The 20,143-nt window shown below is 38.2% G+C and overlaps 5 protein-coding genes across 10 annotated transcripts in view; 3 read left to right on the top strand and 2 right to left on the bottom strand.

Annotated features, from left to right (window-relative positions):
- Positions 1-84: 84 nt before the first annotated feature.
- Positions 85-2,288, top strand: LOC117650040 (protoporphyrinogen oxidase). 2 transcript variants are annotated; one of them, XM_034393302.1, is made up of 7 exons: positions 85-219; positions 409-539; positions 611-728; positions 805-1,131; positions 1,215-1,373; positions 1,451-1,614; positions 1,699-2,288. In XM_034393302.1, exons 2-7 carry the CDS (start codon positions 418-420, stop codon positions 2,225-2,227), a joined length of 1,419 nt encoding a protein of 472 aa, XP_034249193.1. In that variant the 5' UTR covers positions 85-219; positions 409-417; the 3' UTR covers positions 2,228-2,288. The 2 variants fall into 2 exon arrangements, with proteins under 2 accessions (XP_034249193.1, XP_034249192.1); XM_034393301.1 differs by having other exon boundaries at positions 138-295.
- A 179-nt stretch (positions 2,289-2,467) lies between these two features.
- On the top strand, positions 2,468-4,846 carry LOC117650037. 2 transcript variants are annotated; one of them, XM_034393298.1, is made up of 7 exons: positions 2,468-2,841; positions 2,946-3,292; positions 3,382-3,558; positions 3,647-3,788; positions 3,965-4,131; positions 4,215-4,315; positions 4,566-4,846. In XM_034393298.1, exons 1-7 carry the CDS (start codon positions 2,692-2,694, stop codon positions 4,763-4,765), a joined length of 1,284 nt encoding a protein of 427 aa, XP_034249189.1. In that variant the 5' UTR covers positions 2,468-2,691; the 3' UTR covers positions 4,766-4,846. The 2 variants fall into 2 exon arrangements, with proteins under 2 accessions (XP_034249189.1, XP_034249188.1); XM_034393297.1 differs by having other exon boundaries at positions 2,471-2,841; positions 4,392-4,846.
- LOC117650030 (protein-associating with the carboxyl-terminal domain of ezrin) lies at positions 4,838-8,318 on the bottom strand. 2 transcript variants are annotated; one of them, XM_034393287.1, is made up of 12 exons: positions 8,128-8,318; positions 7,649-8,000; positions 7,382-7,567; positions 7,203-7,294; positions 6,951-7,114; positions 6,680-6,872; positions 6,464-6,603; positions 6,196-6,380; positions 5,957-6,112; positions 5,785-5,860; positions 5,568-5,707; positions 4,838-5,481 (listed from the first exon to the last, which is right to left on the bottom strand). In XM_034393287.1, exons 2-12 carry the CDS (start codon positions 7,829-7,831, stop codon positions 5,050-5,052), a joined length of 1,947 nt encoding a protein of 648 aa, XP_034249178.1. In that variant the 5' UTR covers positions 7,832-8,000; positions 8,128-8,318; the 3' UTR covers positions 4,838-5,049. The 2 variants fall into 2 exon arrangements, with proteins under 2 accessions (XP_034249178.1, XP_034249177.1); XM_034393286.1 differs by having other exon boundaries at positions 8,136-8,318.
- Positions 8,319-8,394: 76 nt separating this feature from the next.
- On the top strand, positions 8,395-16,205 carry LOC117650025 (E3 ubiquitin-protein ligase SMURF2). 2 transcript variants are annotated; one of them, XM_034393279.1, is made up of 15 exons: positions 8,395-8,550; positions 9,110-9,148; positions 9,234-9,342; positions 9,444-9,577; positions 9,666-9,921; positions 10,316-10,543; positions 10,712-10,965; positions 11,042-11,330; positions 11,420-11,837; positions 11,931-12,149; positions 12,226-12,404; positions 12,489-12,626; positions 12,709-12,892; positions 12,977-13,115; positions 13,230-16,205. In XM_034393279.1, exons 1-15 carry the CDS (start codon positions 8,496-8,498, stop codon positions 13,412-13,414), a joined length of 2,826 nt encoding a protein of 941 aa, XP_034249170.1. In that variant the 5' UTR covers positions 8,395-8,495; the 3' UTR covers positions 13,415-16,205. The 2 variants fall into 2 exon arrangements, with proteins under 2 accessions (XP_034249170.1, XP_034249171.1); XM_034393280.1 differs by lacking the exon at positions 10,316-10,543.
- Positions 16,206-16,346: 141 nt separating this feature from the next.
- LOC117650042 (mothers against decapentaplegic homolog 6-like) overlaps positions 16,347-20,143 on the bottom strand; it is a 31,833-nt gene continuing 28,036 nt past the window's right edge. For both annotated transcript variants that reach the window (XM_034393305.1, XM_034393306.1), the window contains one exon: positions 16,347-20,102. In XM_034393305.1, coding sequence (XP_034249196.1) covers positions 19,768-20,102 — 335 coding nt within the window. In that variant the 3' untranslated portion in view covers positions 16,347-19,767. The remainder of the gene's footprint in view (positions 20,103-20,143) is intronic.

The following is a 20,143-nucleotide window of genomic DNA, read 5'->3' as shown; positions in this document are numbered from 1 at the left end:
CTGGTTCCCACTACGGATCTTGTCGATGATCCTAAATACCGTTTCGCGAAATGCCCGCTCTAGTGCCCACAAACCACGCACAAACACCAGCATCCAGCGCAGCAGCGCTGCACTCACCTCGAAAATCTCTCATACAGCTAGCCTCGTCGGAGGCCGGTCCAAAAGATGTGACGTAGGCAGCAGCAGACGACGCTAAAGCGCGAATGTCAAATGAACTGAGTGAGTGTACAAATTTCAGCCCAAAACTCGGTTGATCTTTTTGAACCGGGGTGGAGGATTGTTGTTCTCGGTTTAGGTCTGTATTTCATTAGCCAAGTCAGCTGTTTTGAAGAGTTGTTCTCTCTGTACTGGAACAATGTTGATTTAGGTTAGTCACAAAAGGTAAACACTTTGCACTGTCCTTTCTAGATTATCAAAATGCAAGCTATCTTGGGAGGAGGCATTAGTGGCCTTAGCGCCGCTCACTATCTTTTGAAGTCGGGCTCTAATGCCAAGGTACTTCTCTTCGAGGGAGGAGGCAGAGTTGGAGGATGGATATGGTACGAAACTTCTACTGCGTGTGTCTAACATTCATATTCATTATAAATTGAAATACATTTTATACCTTCAGGACTGCTAAACAGAAAAATGGCTTGTTGTTTGAGCAAGGACCAAGAACTATCCGACCTAGGTTTGAAACTGGTCTGAATACATTGCGGCTGGTAGAAGAATTAGGCATTTCAAACTTGGTATGTTTCGTCTTAATTCTTGTGTTATACGGTTGCAGTGTTTTGCAATTTTTAACTGATTTACAATGCGATCCAGGTGACAGGTATACCAAGCAGCCATCCAACAGCAAAAAACCGAATGATATTTGTCAATGGCAAACTACATGCTCTACCCTCTTCCCTACCACAAATTTTCTTACGACAGGCACCATTTTCTAAACCACTTGCTGCAGCCTTATTACATGATATGAAAGCTGCAAAGAAGACACTGGATGATGAGAGTATCTACAGCTTTGTTGAGAGAAGATTGGGTCGCGAACTAGCAGAGTATGCTATAAGCCCAATGATTTGTGGTATTTGTGCGGGTGATGCAAAAGAAATATCAGTCAAATTTTTGATGAAGAGCTTGTTTGAATGGGAACAGGTTAAACTCTTAATAAAAACTAAACTTACTGAATTTCTTAATAATTTTTGCCTTTCAATTCATTGTTTTATTTTTTCCCACAGACTCATGGCTCAATTACGAAAGGACTTTTAGCTACTGCATGGAAAAACAGACAAAAAATTTGGAGCAAATCTCCTTCAGCAAGTCTGACAAACCTTGATTTAGCATCCAAAGCAAAACAAGAAAAATGGAGTGTATGGTCTTTAAAAGGTGGTCTTGAGGTATGTGGAAATGTACTCTTGTTACAGTCACACTCAGTTATTCTTTCAAAAATTTAATATTGTTATTGATTTTTAAGGTCCTGCCTCAGACTCTATTAAAAAGTATTCAGTCACAAGGAGCAGAGGTTGAGCTGAACTCCTGTTGTTCACAAATTGATTTCAACAAAGATGGAGCTCTACTAACTATAGGGAATAAGAAAATACAAGCCAAGAATGTGATCAGCACTGTTCCTGCCCAGCGGTAATTTTCTTATTGTTAATTTCAAAGAATAAGCATAGCAAGAGTAACAAATCATTTAATTTTGTCGACCTCTGCTTTTTACAGTCTTGCCCTCTTGGTAGAAAGGCAACACCCAATCCTGAGCAGGGAATTAAGCAAGATACCCTGTGTAACTGTTGCTGTTGTAAATCTTGCATTCAAAGGGAAAGTGCTCAACTATAATGCTTTTGGTTTCCTGATCCCACCATCTGAGAATAAGCCAATTTTGGGTGTCATTTTTGACTCTTGCTCATTTCCTCAAGAAGATTTTACAGTGCTCACAGTAATGATGGGTGGACACTGGTTCGAATCAAGACTTGGGCCCTCACCTTCAACAAAGAGCATTCTGAACACAGCTGTGGACAATGTTCGCTCTATCTTAAAAATCTCTGATGAACCATGTGATCACCATGTATCAGTGTTAAAAGATTGCATTCCTCAATATATCGTGGGACATTATGAAAGGGTGGAGAGAATTCGAGACTACATAAGAAAGCATAAGTTACCTCTCTTCTTAGCTGGAAGCTCATTTGATGGAGTAGGAGTAAATGATGTGATATTTTCTGCTAAAAAGGCTGCTCTAATGGCATTGTAAATCTGTGATTTATTCACTTGTTGAAAAATAATGTATGTAAATAAATTTTTTATATTTGTTACATTTGTGCCCTAATTCAACCCATTGTCATCTTGCTCAAGAAAGAGCGTTGAAATATTGTAAGAAGCACCCATTTCAAAGTGCAAAGCGTGCAAAGTCCTCTGGGGAAAACCCATTTTGGTCAGTTGCTTGTTGCTTATTGCCTACAGCCTAGGCGCCGGTGTGGTGCCAATAATGCAATACGACTCCCTTCATCTTGCGAATAGTCAGGAGGGAAATGCTTAGCAGCGGACAAAACTTCAACAAACAACTTCTAAGATCTCTTTTTAAATGTTAAATATCGTGTTTTCTTTCCATTATATACCGTATCATTTCATTTTGGACTTTATTTGAAGCCAGAGGAGGTATTAGAATCCTCAAGCAGAGTTGTCGTCTCGAGGTTTCTTCATTCAAACGCGAAAACAATGGAGTTCATTGGTACTAACCTTAATACATTGACTGATATCTTACCATTTAACGATGGAAGTCGGCCTGTACTTCGTCGATGTACTTGGATAGCTGTCACGTTCGTCTCATATGTGATTGGCTTTAATCTGCTCAGCAAATTTGCCAAGGTTATTGTTTTTTTTCTCAAATCTGCTTGAATATGTTAGATTCTTTCTCCATTTTATTACTTCACTGGTTTTGCTTTTTCATTAACATTGACAGTGTTTTACAGGCACAATTGATTCATGAGGCTGTTCCCAAAATAAATCAGCACAGACTGAAAATTGCTCTCTGGCGCATTGTATTTGCATTGTGGGCCATCGTGCTTTACTTAGCTAGTGTTTGGGATTCAAATGAAGGAAATCTCCTCCATCTTATTTTACAAGCTGCAGCTCCTAAATGCAATACCACATCTCTTCATGTATCAAAACAAAACATGTACTCAGAAATGGCACTGTTCACTGCCCCAGTGTCATTTTTCTTACATCAAATATATATTTCCATCTCAAGTTTTACTGAACCAGCTGTCACTACAATGGGAGGTCTTTCCCTCTTTGTATTTTTGTGTAATTTTATAGAGTAAGTTAATGCTCGATCTTCAGTGTTATCTTTTCTTGTGCCATCTGTTTAGTTCATTTCTAACTCTACAATAATTTGTCCCTTTCTAGCTGCCAGAAGTTTTGTCTTCAAGTTTTGTTCCTACTTGGTCTCAATGTGGGTACCCTGGAGGTAGCCCGAACTATATATGCTTTAAGATCAAGATGCAGAGGGTTTAATGGACCTCCACCTTCTGTTTTCCTTCGATGCATGGGTCTTCCTGTTTTTATTGTTCACCTGCTTGCATGGTGAGTTACCTAGCTGATGCTGTGTAAGCTTGCCTCAAAATATGAAATACAAGCAGTTATTCATTGCAGCTTTTCTTTCTCTTTACAGGATGCTAATTAACTTTTATTTGTTTCCAAAGATGTATTTTTCACTTCCTTCAGCCACTGAAATTGAACCATCTGCCCGAATAGGGACTGTGTATATTAATCTGTTTTTAATCATTTTTGCCAAAATTCAATTTTTTGATTCGGTAAGCACATTATGATGATAACTGATTGATTCCTAGGCATAATCAGTGGAAGGAATTTTCACCTCTTTCACGGGTGTACTAAATATTGAAATATGGTTCTCAAATTGTGCTGTTGCATTTGATTTTCCAAACAAGTGATAATGTGATAAATTTCATAAGAATTTTCTTCATTTTAGCCGGCTTGGTCCCTGGTTAAACTTGTGGTGAGAAAACCATCTGCATTAGGAAGAGTTAGTGGCTTGAAGTCTCTTCCCATGATTGTTCTCTTGCCTTATTCAAGCTCAGTTTTGCCAGAGCTAAAAGCCATACAATTACAGTTCCTAATGAATGCACTACCTACAAGGTATAATTTTCAAAAAATTTAAAAATCAAATCATGATACTTGTGCACAAATCTCCTCCATTATAACATCTTGAAATGTTTCAGTGCTGAACGAAGAATCATTCGTAAGAAAATCATGTCTGGGGACAATCAAACCAGTGCTCCTATAAGTGAAGAGAAAGCAAATTTGCTTAGTTTCATAAAGTGTAAGTCAGCCCTTGTTCTTTTAATTTAAAATCTTTTTGAACTCATTTTGATCAACCATTTCTATCCCTTCGTTAGGTGTAAAAATCTTGAAGAGAAAAATGCGTTACAGATATGAACAGAAGACTGCGAATGAAGCTGAAAATATGAGCCAAGAAGAAAATGAGCTTATTGAGGAGGATTTGGATGAGAACACAGCAGGTTCTTCTCAAAGTCAAGATGTGACTGATATCTTTTTCTCTGTCCCATCAGTGCCAGAGGAAGTGAGTGGTGAAAGCCAGGAAACAAGCACTACTGACCTGGGAACAAGTGCAGATGGTGACGCATCTCCCACACACAGTGAGACTGGATCTTCTAAGGGAACCAGTCAAGCTGAAGCCACACCCCACAAGCAAAATGATGAAGAGAAACAGAGAAGGCTGTCTGAATTGGACGAAGAATCACAAGACTGAAATCAAAAGATACCACTTTAATTTTAAGCTATTGAATTATATACTTAGGTGTTAAATTAAATTGATCTTATGAATTTTGGATTCAATCTTTTATTTATTTTGGTTTCTGGCATCACAATGACATTGAATAGGAAAGAACTTACAGAAAAGGTCATAAGTATGAGCTAATGTAAACTTCCACCAAGCACTTTATATTGTTTTGAACAATGATAAAAAAAAGCAGTAACAGTAGATAAAAACAACTTTGATTTGACACTAAAAATTAGACCACAAATTCACAATCATTAGCTGTGTGGTAAGTCAGGATCACTCAAGTCACCCCAGTCTTCATTATCCCCCCAAGCTTCATTATCAGCCATTGTAGTAGCAGACACGTCTACATCGAAGCAACTATTAGTTTTAGTAGCAGAGGTTTCAACAAAGTCCTCAACATCATCAAAATGTAATAATTTGGGCTTAGCTATTATAGGCTCCATGTCCTGGAAAAAGTCTATTTCCTCTGGGGCACTTTGCTTTTTCTTGGGAACAACAGAGTTCTTGATATCTAATGAAGTTATGTCAGGAAGTTTTGCCTTAGCTGAGGCTAAGATCACCGATGATTGTGCTAGAGAAAGTGGTGCCTTTAAAGAGCCTGCCAGTGTAACGGCAGTGGTTGCAGCAGAGCTGACAGGAATGGGCAGACTTGGTTCTGCTCCTTCCTCAAAACCATTTGAGGCCTGGAAACAGAGAATGTAGGTTTGTAAGAAACAAAGGAACATTTTATCATTGTCATAATGAGACAGTAGTGAAAACTGCCATGTACCTGTGAGTCATTTAAGTCCCAGTCTGACCAGTTATCTGTTTCTTCATCCAGTTGAGCTGCTGATGTAAGGTCTTCACCCCCATCAGGTGATGGTCTTTCAGGTAACTCAACTAAAGATAATGGAGCAGAAACCTCTTGAACTGCAAAATTATGTAAAATACATGTTTTGTGTCTGTAACTAATTTCCTAATTTCTCTATTTGAAATGGCTATCTTACCGACAGAAGACTTTGGGCGCTCCTTGTTTTGTGGTCGATCTCGCTCAGTTTGAGTCAAAGCTGGAGACTGAATTGGCTTAGAAAAAATAATTTAAAAATGTAAGGATATTTCAAGAATTTATGAAGTTCTTAACCCAGAAATTGTAAAATGAAGAAAACAAGAAAAACTTACAGCAAATCCATGCTGTTTAGGTCTACCATCAGTAAACAGCTTTGCTCGTTTTCCTCCGATAACAGTTGCAGCCCCCAGGATAGGGACAAGGAGGGCTAGGGCCCGCAATGTACTAGCAACGATAGTGTCACTTGTATCTTTAATACCCACTAATAGCTAGAGAATACGACCACACATTTGATTTTATTTAGATGCAACAAAAACAACAACAAAATAAAATTCATATGAAAATATCTTACCTCTGGCAAAACCTTTGAACAGAGTTGCTCCTTTGTGAAAGCTGTGCAGTAGTGTTCAAAATGCTCCAACAATAGTAATCGCACCTGAGCATCTCGAACAGAGAACATGTGAAGAAGTCTAGGTACTATGTATTGTTGGAATATAGTCATACTGAAGAGTGGCTGATTAGATATCAACTCTGAACCTTAAACATAAAGACAATATTATATCTTTGAGCAATATTTTTTTATTACCTTATATTCGTAACTTCATTGTCATGGAACATACTATTTTGAGGTTGAAGAATCATTGGTAAAAGATGTTCTTGAGCAGTTTTATCAAGGAGGACCAAACGGCTGAGCAGCAATGCACTCAACTGACTAGCTAAGAGCACTTCAGGAAATTCACGTAGCTGATCAACCAAGCCTCTGTAAAACCGGGATGTAGTGAAAAGAACATTTAAAAAGCAAAACCTGTGAGGTAAAGGAACAAAAAAAATAATACCTGAAAAATGTACTCTTCTCCACATCTGACTTCAGGGGTAACTCAGATAGAAAATCATGAACTACAACAAAAGTGTGATTAAATAGCGGTTGAGTTAAAAGCTGTGACAATTTTGGTCTCAACGAGGGCTCAGGGCTTTGCAGCTGTTTCCGGCTCATTTCTCTGAATTCCTTAATTCCTGGCACTTGAATATCTGAAAACAGTTAAAATCAGGTCAGGTCTACACAACAACAAGTCCATTAGTTTGAAATCTAACGGAATAAGAATCTACCATCAGGTACTCTGCGGAAAACATCATCTACTAAAACACCATAGGCAAACGTGTCAATGGTATTTGGATCAAATGATTTCCTTGAGTCTTCCTCTGGAGGAACTGCCTTTTCATAGCGCTGAGCACGCTTCTTTTGTAAGGCATCAGGTGTTGTGTCTGCTAATCTGTAAATGGAGTCATTCCGAACATGTTAAAAAATATTACCTTGTACTGCACCTCAGACTCTGTAGCAAAGCCCATAAATAAAAATACCTGGATAAAAATTCTAGGCCACCAAGCTTCCAAGACCCATCTGAAGTCACATATATGGCAGCACAACACACATTATTGTGTGAACAAAGGGCCTGGAAAAAAGCAATTTTAAAATTCAAGTTACAAGCTTCTGAATACAAACAGGATCTTTTTTTCTATTCAAAAATCATGAGACAAACCTTTTCATGCAGAAATATGAGAGCTTTTAAAATATCATGCAGACCTAGGCAGATTTCCAGAACAGTCTGTGTACCCAGGGCACTAGACAGAGGACTAACACTCTCTGTAGCCATACACAGTTGTCCTTGGTGCGTCCATGAAGAAATATACTTTAAAATACTAGGATGGCGATAAATCCTTAAATTCTGCAACATGGAAAATGTGTGTTAACATAAATTTGCAGATTACTATGAAAGATGAAATAGGCATATATGTTACCCACTTACTTTGATGGCATTTTCCAGAGAATTATTGGACAAATGATCATGAGACTGACGGGCACAAAAGACAGACAATGTTGGAGAACCATTGCAGGTGGAGGTAGCCGAATGGAGAGTCCACTCGTCAGTGTTTTCAAGTGGTTTTGAGTCAAGTTCCAAACCAGACAGCATGCTCCCTTCGTTCCCCATAATTTTTCAACAATTTCTTCAATAACTTGGAATCTAAAGGGGCATGGTTACAGAAACCTACAATACTTCAAATGTCTCAATGGGACTGAACACCTATCCAAGTGTCAGAGATAACCAACATTCTTGTCATTGAATACTGATGTAGAAATGTCAACGCACATTCTTGGTTCTGTAAAATACATGGAAAACATTAGTTTCTCCTATGTACTGTGCCATACATCATAGAACGACAATTCTCCCAGCTTATCGGAAAATAGTAAGAAGCCTACAGTGGCCTGTCACACTTCAAAACTGACATTCTAACCTGTAGCACGACGAAATCCGACAACACAAACGCGTACAAAAAATAAATAAGGAAAACAAACAGCTAAATTGTACAATACTGAGTTTAGTTAAGAACCGCTTAGTATCGAAGGAACGTTAACACGTAATAATCATCGATTAAAATGTAACAATTTTGTAACACAGCGCTGGCAGAACACTCGACCACCCCCACCACTCCACAACGTAAATAAACAAAACAATGCCAAAGGACAACATGGCGCCGGCCTTCGGGAACCGAATACTAGTAGAAGGCAGCGACGTGTTCGTGTTGTTGTGCTTGTGCGTGTAGTTGTGCTCGTTGTGCTCATTGACGTCGCGAACATCTAAATGAGCAGAAAATATGTCAAATCCTGGTTGTAGCCGGAGAAATGGCGCTATGAAGATAAGACTAACCCGTAAGTCTGTTTTTAAAAAGTTCCAAAGTGGAATAGGTGCCCCTTTAGCGAGCATTGAATGCGAGGCAGGGTTCATTGTGTTTGGTTTAACTCCAAGATGGCTTCTATTAATCAAGCATATCAAAGGATTTGCCTCTCCCAGGAGGCCTGTTTGGTCCTTGATCACTATTTCCCCTGTATATTTGTTATATGTTTCTTTTTTTCCATTTACTGAACATTGCTGCTTCGAGAAGATCAGCTCTAATAAAGTCTCTGTGGAGAGCACTGGACCCCCTGTGTAATGTCTTGCATAATCCTGTTCTGTAATGTTTTTACTGACACGACTGTTTTTGTTAGATATCATTCATTAGTTCCCGTTTCTTATTTCTGAAAATTTTTTCACTTTCATTATGTTTCTGATTTTAAAAATATTGTGGTCAATCATTCATTGCTTTTTCCTTTCTTCCTTTTTTTTTGTGTGTTCTCCTAACCATGTTTCGTGCATTAATTTAATATTTGAAATGTATATCTGACAGTTTTATCGTACTGAATTTTAATTTTTGAAATTTTATTATTCCAGTTCTCTGTGCCCGGAACTTAGCAAGAAAGGATTTATTCCGTAAGCACTTGTTGAAATATGATTGCATCAAAGAGCTTCTTTCCCTTTACAGCTTTTTGTAATGATTGTTTCTCTTCTATTCCAGGACTACCCGATCCCTTTGCAAAGATTAGTGTTGATGGCTCAGGACAATGTTTTAGCACAGAAACCTCTAAAGCTACACTAGACCCTAAATGGAACCAACATTTTGACTTGTAAGTTAACATTTATTAAATTAGTACCTGTGAGAGAAAATTTAGAAAAAGACTGATTGGTGCATCTCATTTTTTAACTTCCTGTTTATTATTCCTTGCAGATATATTGGTAAAGGAGATGGTATAACTATAAGTGTGTGGAATAATAAGAAAATACACAAAAAGCAAGGTGGTGGATTTTTAGGTTGTGTTCGGATACTGTCTAGCACAGTTCAACGTTTAAAAGATACTGGTTGTAAGTATCATTCTATTATGCATACTTACCCTCTAGTTTTGTTTTATCATGCTTTCAAAATAATCAATTGTTTTTCTTCCCTTCACAGATCAAAGACTTGACTTGTGCAAAGCCAGTGCCGAGGATCCTGAACCGGTAAAAGGAGAAATTGTGTTATCCTTATTATCAAGGGATGGTCATGGTGGGGTTGCCAGTGGTGGCCACAATGCCGTTGTTGATCCACTGGGAGGGCTTAGCTGCCCAGAGGACTTGCCTGAGGGTTGGGAGGAGAAACGAACCACTGCTGGACGCCTCTACTATGTTAACCATCATACAAAAACAACTCAGTGGTATCGCCCGAACAGGTAAACAATGTTTGCCCTTTTCTTTCTTTTTGCAAATGGCAGCTTGAAGTGTGTTTTTTTTCCCTAAGTGCACATGCATTTTTTGAATTTGTTTAGCAATACAGAAGAATTTTGCTTTATACTTCTGTTTCTGCATGGTGCTTGAGGCCACTCAAGGGTGCTGAACCCTGCTGTTTTTAAACTTTGACTTTTTTCATTGTTGATCTAACAAGGGTTCCTCACATTCCTTTATTACCATTGTCATTATTCACAACTTCTATTATGTTTGTTGTTCTCCTTAATATCTCATTGAGTGTAACTGTGTGTTGATGCTGCTGCATATGCTTGACACTTGCTCATCTGGTTTTTCTTTCCTAAAATATACTAAATTATTGTGGATGCTCTCCATTGACAGGCCCACCACCCAACCCACCTCAAACGGCTCTACCAATGGCTTGATTCTTGCTCAGTCGGAATCCGATTGCTCTTCTCCCGTAACCCCTGCTACCCCTCCCGGGCCTTCAGGGCCTTCATCCCCCCAGGCAGCACTTCCTGCCACACCGCCACGGTCCCAGCCCAGTGTGCCTGGCAGTGTGCCTGGCAGTGCCCCCACCTCACCTGCCTCACCTTCAACACCCTCAAGGTGATCACAAGCTTGTTTTGCCTCACACATTCAGCAATATAACTTTTCCCGCATGTACACCTGTTTCATTTTATTTTTTGTTGCATTGGAATCGTTAAGTTGGAGGGCCGCTGTTAAAATCATGCTAATTTTGTACTTATACAATGTTCATGCCTCTTTAATTTTTAGAGATCAATATAATAACAGCACTGGAGAAAGCACCCAAGGAGTTGAAAGAAGAAGCAACTCATCAGCAAATGGGAATGCCAGACCAGCTCTATCACCTCTCAACGGTTCACCCTCACAATCTCAGCCAGCAAACAAACGACGATCAAGCCGCCAACGAGCTTCTCAACAGCATCAACTTTTACTTCAACATCAACAGCAGCTTAATGGTCGAACGCACAATGTGGGACAGCCCGGTGACTTGCCCCCTGGATATGGTGAGGAGTTTTGCTTTCCGTTTTTGCCTATAACCATGTTACATTTCTTTCACTTTGTGCTTCCTCTCCATTACAGAGCTCCGCACTACACAGCAAGGCCAAGTCTATTTCTACCACATTCCAACCGGTGTTAGTACTTGGCATGACCCTCGAATACCCCGTGAACTAACCAGTACAAGCTCAGCAAACCAAACAGGAGGAGCTGAACTTGCCTCAATTATGGGTGTTGACCTTGGTCCTCTACCACCTGGCTGGGAGAAGCGCCAAACCCAAAGTGGTCGTGTTTATTATGTTGATCACAATAATCGCACAACACAGTTTACTGACCCAAGATTGTCATCAGCAATCATACAGAGGCTTTACAAGTATGTCATAGCTTCTGGGGATAATAAACTTGCATTGAAACTAATGCACTTACATAAAAATAAATTTCTAACTTCTTTTTTTTTTGCAGGAGACAAAATCAGCAAAGCCAAGCTACAAGTCAAGTTTTGCCTCAGTCAACTGTTATTACCAATGAAGCAGTTGTTGATTCTGTGCCTCCTATTGGTACTGCAGCAGATAGAGATAACATCAATACTACCAACAACAATACTAATGCTTCTTTAAACAACAGCAACAATTCTAATAGCAGACCTGCTCAAAGCCTTATTAGAACCCCTGGTGATGGGGCCAGTGATGAGTCTACTGCAACCACTGTACCAGCAACCCCAGTCATACCTATTCCACCTGCTGATCCAGATAGTGAAGGATTGCCCAAGTATAAGAGGGATCTAGTAGCAAAGCAACGTATTCTCAGAGCTGAGTTACAAGCTTTGCAGCCTCAAAGCGGTCACTGCCGTCTTGAAGTATCCAGAGCTGAAATATTTGAGGTTTGTTGCATACATTTAATTATTTCATTGGTCTTTTAGAATATGAGAGACTTAAAATATTTGTATGATTAAAAAATAATTAACACTTTGTAGGAGTCCTATCGCCTTGTTATGAAAATGCGCACTAAGGACATGCGGAAGAGGTTGATGGTGAAGTTCCGAGGAGAAGAGGGTCTAGATTATGGTGGAGTTGCACGTGAATGGCTGTTTCTTCTTTCTCATGAGATGCTAAATCCACAATACGGTTTATTCCAATATTCAAGAGAGGACAACTACACTTTGCAGATAAACCCAGACAGTAGTGTTAATCCGGTTGGTGTCTCTCCTTGAGAAGTCAATGTTTTGAGTATTGTGAGATGGTTAATTCATGTATCTGTACTTTTGGCAGGAACATCTTTCATACTTTCACTTTGCTGGACGTATTCTTGGTATAGCAGTTTTCCATGGTCACTATATTGATGGTGGATTCACCACACCTTTTTATAAAATGCTGTTAAATAAGCCCATCACTTTGGAGGACATTGAAGGAGTGGACCCGGAACTGCATAGAAGTCTAACTTGGATGTTGTAAGTGCTGTCTGACCTCACCTCAACAAACACACGCCGCTATTAAAGCCCTAATAAAATTAAACTTTCATAAATTGTTTGCAGGGAAAACAAGATTACTGGAGTAATAGACACTACATTTGCTGTTGAGCAGAACAGTTTTGGTGTCCTGAAAGTTCATGAATTAAAGCCAGGAGGGAAGGATGAACCTGTCACAGAGGACAACAAAGGCCTTTATGTCAAGTATGTGTTCATGATATACAACAGCTGTACTTACTCAAAGCTTTAAATATGAAACTTTGCAAGATTTGTTGATCTTTTTCAGACTCTATGTAAATTATCGCTTCATGCGCGGAATCGAGCAGCAATTTTTGGCTCTCCAAAAAGGTCTCTTGGAACTTGTTCCAGCTCAGCTATTGCGCCCTTTTGATGAAAGAGAGCTGGAACTTGTCATATGTGGCCTTGGGACTATAGACATTAATGATTGGAAGGCCAACACCAGACTAAAGGTAATGAATATTCTTTTCTTGTCTGTCTTTAAAAATTAGTCTTTATTATTAGTTTGCATACTAATGCATTTGTTACCTTCCTAGCATTGTACACCAGACACACCTGTGGTGAGATGGTTCTGGTTAATTGTTGAGTCTTACAGTGAGGAAATGAGAGCCAGGTTACTACAGTTTGTAACTGGCAGTTCAAGAGTGCCATTACAGGGTTTCAAAGCTTTACAAGGTAACAATATAATTTTTATCTTGTATAACATTTTGCATCTATCAAAGTTTGCATTTGAGTCAATCTGGCTCAGTACTCTTGCTGTAGAGTTCAAATCATATTTTGTTTCTGTAGGTTCTACCGGTGCTGCTGGACCTCGTCTTTTTACCATTCATGTCATTGAAGCTCCAGTTGAAAATTTGCCTAAAGCTCATACTTGTTTCAATCGGATTGACATACCCCCCTATGAATCATATCAGAAAATGAATGAGAAGCTCAGCCAAGCTGTCGAAGAAACGTGTGGATTTGCCGTAGAGTAATGAATTAGGAATTAAGCAAGATTTCACTTGCTTCTTGCATTTTGATGTGTAGATTATTTGCTTTTCTCTTTGTGTTTTCTTTTCCTCAGACAGCCATTGTAAATTTGTTAACTTCCTTTCCAGCTTGTTTTTTCTTTTGTTGTTTTTGAAAACTTTTGTACTTTTATGATGTTTTTCTTCTTTGGAAAAGAAATTCTGTGATTTAGGTGTGGTGCCTTTTCTATTTTATCAGCTACTATTGTAACACATTTACCCAATTTTAGCATACCTTTCAGTGAAATAGCAAATGGTTTGCATGCCTGGTTTTCAATCTTTTTGACAGTATTCAATTTTATTGACTTGTTACTTTATAGGACTTGGGCAAGGCCAAAGATCCCTTGTCAAAATCACTAACATTTCTGTGTCGCGTTGCAGTTCATAATTTTAATACTGGTGAGTTGTGCTCTGAAGTTCTATTCTGGAACCTAGGTCAGCAACAATGAACTTTTTTAGTTTCCTTTCTGTCTTAGATTTTAAAATGAGTTTGTACCCTATCACCCCATCTTATGTTTCTCTCTAAAAAAATTTGGTTTTTACGTCACCTTTATTTGCTACTATTGAAATCTGTATTTTACTGGTTTTTATTTTTAACCTTAATGGACGTGCTTGTAATGAGTACATCTATCAGGCTTTTATTCCTGAAAATATTTCTTGTACTAAGGCCATAGTCATGTCAAGAATGGGAAGTGAAATTTTGTTTTTTGGGAAGGAGCAGTTCATGACAAAGTCTCCTCTCTATGGATCCCTTTATGTAGTTAAAAAGGTTTTTAATTCAGGGAAACAATTATTGTTTCTACTGATGGTTGTGCAAGGATGGCTGTGCTTATAAGAGGTAGTTTACTGACTTATTTGGTCCCAAGAAACGTATCAATTCCTTTAGTTTGCTCTGTAAGTTTTAACTAATGATTGTGATGGCACAAATCGTTCCCATCAGAAGTGATTTCTCCACTAACCTATTTTCCTCATATCATCCATATAGTAATTGAAGTGGATCAATTAACCCCTCCTGTATTGGGTTGTTTACGCCTACTTAAATGTAAGACTGAGTACCATCACTGCCACGTACGATTCCCATTCTTAATTGCACATCATCCCGTTTGTTACTTCCCTTTATGTAATTAATCCCTTCATATCAATTTGTGGGAAATCAGGATTTCTTATGTGTTTTCACTTGAGGCCTTAGTATTAAATACATATGATTTTCCTCATCTGCATGTACCAAAATTATTTATTTACTCACTTTACCATTCTACATTTCATGTATATAGTGTATTGTTTGTGTACAGATGTATCTTTCTTAGTTTGTACATGACACCCTCTTGTTTAAACATATCTGAGACTTTACCTTCTTGTACCACTGTACCGTGATATTTTTATACTTTAAAAAAAATGTTGAGTGAATGACGAGTTTCTTGTGGTCTCTTTAAAAAAGACCACAAAGAAAATTTTACAAAGCAGTTAAATTTGTTATTATTGATTCTGTTGGAGATTTAATTTACAGTAAATTTTCATCTTTTGAAGTGATTGAAGCACAACTCATGTTATTGTTTAGCTGTTACAAGTTTTTGAAAATGCCCTGTATTCCCTGTACTAAATCAAGTGCTGATCATCCTATTTGATTGATTGTGCATTATAAATTGCAGCATACCACATATCATTGTTTTTGGTGACAACTTTTTACCATATATTACAGTTATTTTTTTATTTATTTAAGTGTTATAACTAAAATATAATGTTTGTATATAAAATAATATTGCTTGTTGCGAGTTATGAATGGACACTTGCTTATTGTTTATCAACGTTGTTTAGCTTTCAAATTGTCATGTTGGGCCAATGCTCGTATGCATAATAAATCTAGTTTTTATTATATTATCAAATTCCCTTGGTTTCTATTGATTGATTGATTGGTTGGTTTGTTTGTCTTTTAAAATCATGTGTGGTGAGTATTTTTGCTGACATCTTCAAATGTGCTCTCTATTGAAATGGTAGCCCACTTAGGTACATGAAAACTGGAATGGTCATCTCTGAAGTGATCTTTGCTCTGCGGTTTTAAGTTGTATATCATAAATATGTTTTGACTTTTTAACTTGTTGGGACGCTGCAAGAAAATTTAAGTGTTGCTGTATACCTTTAACAGGACTAAACTACCTGCTATCCCATTGTTTTAGTGTAGGAAATGATATGAACTGAATCTCAGTCACACAGAATCTTGTTTCTTATCTCACGTATTATGTCTGTTATATTGCACTGGCACATCAAGAATGGTCTGTACCAGTCTTCAATTAACCTGTCCACTGAATATCGCTAAATTGCTCATGAAGGTTTTGTTGCTTGATTTACATTAGTTCATCTTCAGGAGATGGTACTTACATAGACATGTGCTTTGTTACCAGTGTCGTTTTCAGTATTTCTCATTTCAGTATTAAGCTTTGTTGCTATTGAAAGCACTTTGAATGCTGACATGAAGTGTAATTTTTGCAATGTGCTTGGTACCAGGGTAATGAGAAAAATATGATCATCTAATTCTATTGTGATATAAAAGTGTAAATACAATCATGTGTTTAAGAGTGGACTTTTCCTGTGAGCAATATATGTACTGTGGCTTGTGGACAATACAATGGATTCAAGTGATATATACATATGTAAGTTTGTGATTTTTTTGGAATGTATCAACCACTATACATGTCATCATTGTGAAGCCTTCATCATATTGAACGAGTGTTCATGTAATAAACAGCTTCTGATATACATATCATCTGAATTTGAATTATTTGTGTCTCTTGTGTGAAATAGGTGAAAGGTTTGATAACAGACAACATTTGAAGTCACAATGTAGAAATTTTCTACATCTTAAAGTGGATGGAGGTCAAAGGTTAAAAGATGAGAAGTCAAATTTTAAAGTGGATGAGAAATTTATATTTTTCCCCTGTTATTCATAAGATACATTTTATACAGTTTGATGCAGATAACCAGCTAACTGCTTGGTCCTGATCATAGCTTACAATCCATCACTGGCTAAGTACAAAACTTTAATTGATTTCATTTAATTAGCATGTTTGAGACTTCTAATTGTACTTTTCAACCTGACTTGGCAATGTGTGGGCATGCTGGACATAATAATTTACTCAACAAGCATAAATAGATGCTGGTTGAACATAGTTCATAAAAACCATTCATTGTTGGTCTATCGAGGTATCCAATGTAGTAATGACAAATATTACAAAATATACCATGCAATACAAAGAATTCCTTGACAAATTAGCACCTCCACAAGTAAATACCAGAAGGAATTCCATAAGAAAGCTGGTACACATTTGTGGACTTAAAATAAAATGGAATGAAATATCCCGAATATTAAAATCATGTGGAGCAAAACAGAAAAGAGTGAAGAAACATCGGTGTTACATATGACTGAGTTCAAATTGTGCAGAAAATTAGGTAAATCCATATTTTAAAAAAAATCAAAATCAAAATTTACTACATAGTCAGGGCATACAAAGTCTAAGCACATACTTTGACTAGAACCAAATTTCAACAAACAACAAAACTGCACATCCTTGGAATTACTGTGATGAGGCTTGCCTTGAGACACAATCATTTTTTTCCTGTTTGTTTCAAAGTTTCCTACAATAAAACAGTATGAAGAACCACATGCAGTACATGAAACAGGCATTACTCATAAAGAGACTGTCAGAAGAACAATTTTTCAGACTGCCCCCTGATTTGCAGTTCTATAGGGCTTACTTAATGAGGTAGCAATGAAAAACTCATAATTCGATTGCTTGCTCTTTGCATTGTAATTTCCAGTTCAATAAACACACATTACTGAAATGAGGGAGAGTTGGTTAACTGTCCAAACTTATAGCTTCAAATGTTGGAATATAAATGCTGTGGTGTAGTTCAAATAGTGAGAGTAGTCATTTAACAAAAATCAGCACCACTTTCAGCAGCGAAACAATTCTCCGTTCTTGGTGGGTACAAGCCCCAGTGAAAGATATTGAGAATCAAAACAATGCTCTGAGAAAAAGAGGGCACCAAATGTGATACTGATTTCATTCAGTTAATAAGAAGGATGGTTTAAGAACACACGATTTGACGTCAAAGTGAATTGGCAAAGACTATTTCAGTTCATTTTAATACAGGAACTACTCAAACTCCGTTGGCACATAAAAGTTCTCATGGTTTAAAGAAACTAAACACAAGTATTAAAACTCTCATCTACAGCTGGAATGTGAAGTACATCTCTGAGTACTTGAACTGTTTATAGTAGCAATAGTAGCCTCACCAGCTGTACTCCACATGGGAAGATCAAGCAAAGCAAAGCAAAATATTCCATGTCACAAAAGTACTCAAAACAGATTGGAAATGACTTTGTGGAAAAAGGTTCCATTTTGTGCCAGAGAACTTAATATAAGAATTGTACTAGAAGGCAGGTAAAATGGAAAAAATAAATCAGAAAAAGAAAATTGAAAAATGTAGGAAAGTGCACCTTGCAGGGTTGGAACTAGGTAAAATAAACATTGTTCAGTAACATTACAACGGTCTTAGTCACTAATCTGGAGTCCCACCATTCACAGAGTCCTGAAGATCACTGGCAATACGTATAGAGGCTTGTAAAAAAAGAGAATAATTCAGGGAAAAATAGAGGAAACTTAACTTACAAATGACTACGCCCCAACAGTAAACACATACCATAGTAACAAACAATGGCTGTAAATTTGTCACTGTAGCAAGAGGCATTTTAAATAGGACTAGTTACTATTATCTCCTTTGTGTCACTGCAAGCTGGCAAGGTGCCTTCCATGTCTTTTATACTCTGACAAGACCATTGCTTGCCTTTCCTTGTAAGGTTCTTGTCATGGAACCTGTTCACAATTGTTCAACAATTATCAGTCTAAGATAGCAATTATCAGCAATTGCTAGGCATTTTGTTGGACGGACAAAAGTGAAACCCTGCCTTTAGTGGCATGAGGGTTAATATACATTTCTGGTTACAATTGGACCCACACTTCATATCATTCCAAATTTGTGCAGTTCTTTTATAAATTAAACAATGGCTTTGAAACTAAACTTACGCATACGTCTACACACTGACAAAATTGCACAGTTATTTCACAATTCATTAAATATTAATGCTAGAATTTGAATTCCTCTATACAGTACACAAAATTTGATATTAAATTATGTATACCTTTTAATATAAATATAAGCTTTGAAAGTTAAATTATACAAAATACAAGTGGCAAGGAAACATTTTCCAAAACCCACAAATACGTATTTAAAAGCCAGCATAAAAAGTTTGCATCCAAAAGGGAGCATTATCAAAGATGTAGCAGTCATGAGATGAACATTCAACAACATATTTCCGTACCCTGATTGCTATCTTCTCATTTATTAAATTACAAGGAGTTTAACTAAAAAGCTTCAATTCCAACTGTTCCAAATGAAAAACATAATTAGTTTGGGAAAATTTTGGCTTAGTCTTTTCTGAAAATTTTTTAAACTTCTCATGAAACAATTAGTTGATGGTTATAAATGGAAATGTTCTGGAGAAAATTATGCATGGATGTAGCGGTTTGTCCTGAATAGCTGGTATAGCTCCCAATCACATTTCGATCTCGTAGCCCATGTCAGGCTTGAAACTTACAATTAAAAAATAACTTTCAGTCATTGACATAAATTGTTCTATGATAAAGCCTGGTTGCAGCAATGATACATTATTTTGTAGTATTCTAATTGAATTATGTTTGTAAAATCTACTGAAACAAAAAGGTAACATCCAAAGAATAAAAACAATTTCCTATGCTTCTCTTCTTGGAAGAAATAGCTCGAAAATGTCATTCTATAAAGTTTCGAACAATCACAGTAATAATCATCTTCTCCTTCTCCTCTGCTCTTCCTTCGTCCCATGGGCAAATGCTTGTCGACAAAACAAAACTAAAACACTTATGTGACAGACTTTTGTTTCTTTTTTAACTTTAGGAAGAGACCAATTCTACACCGGTTAAAAATAAAATAAACATAAATGACAACATCAACAACAAATAAAACAAACTGCATCTCCTCAGACGAAATGTTAGCGAAAGTGAGGTTTACACAAACTTCACCCATGGGCCCTTCTCTTCTTCTTCCTCCTAATAAGTAGGATGAACAAAATGCATGGATTCTTGTACGGACGGCCGGTGCCGCGTCCGACGCGAGCAGGCCGATCCGCTGGGGAGGCGAGGGGGCGGGAAGGGGGGCGGGAAGGGGGCGGGAAGGGGGGCGGGAAAGGGGGCGGGACGGGGGGTGGCGATGGGGACGGGGCGGGGATGTCACCTACACGGACTGAGCAGAACCTCGATCCAGCAGGGGCAGGCCGTCACCTCCTGCCGGGAGTACTTGGGACCCCAGCCCTTGGCAAAGGAGATCCTCACGGCGTTGGGGTCCACGGGGCCCGAGTTGGTGGCCTCGTTGAAGCGCCGCCAGCGCTCCCAGTGCTCGGTGGTGGTGTCGGCCCGGAAGACGTTGAGGCAGTGGCCCGGGGGCACCCGGTACACCAGCAGCGTGCGCGACTCGGGGTCGTCCAGCGTCGGGGAGTTGACGAAGATGGGGTTGTCCGACCGGTTGTACGCCCACACGCCGTCCTCCTCCTGAGACAGGGTCACGCCTGCAAGCACCGGCACCGCGTTAGGACACTGTTTCAACACA

Source organism: Thrips palmi, unplaced genomic scaffold (assembly GCF_012932325.1).
Source record: "Thrips palmi isolate BJ-2018 unplaced genomic scaffold, TpBJ-2018v1 HiC_scaffold_4, whole genome shotgun sequence".
Classification (NCBI taxonomy): Eukaryota; Metazoa; Arthropoda; class Insecta; order Thysanoptera; family Thripidae; genus Thrips; species Thrips palmi.
Note: the sequence above shows the minus strand (reverse complement) of the source record. Positions and strands in the feature narration are given on the sequence as shown.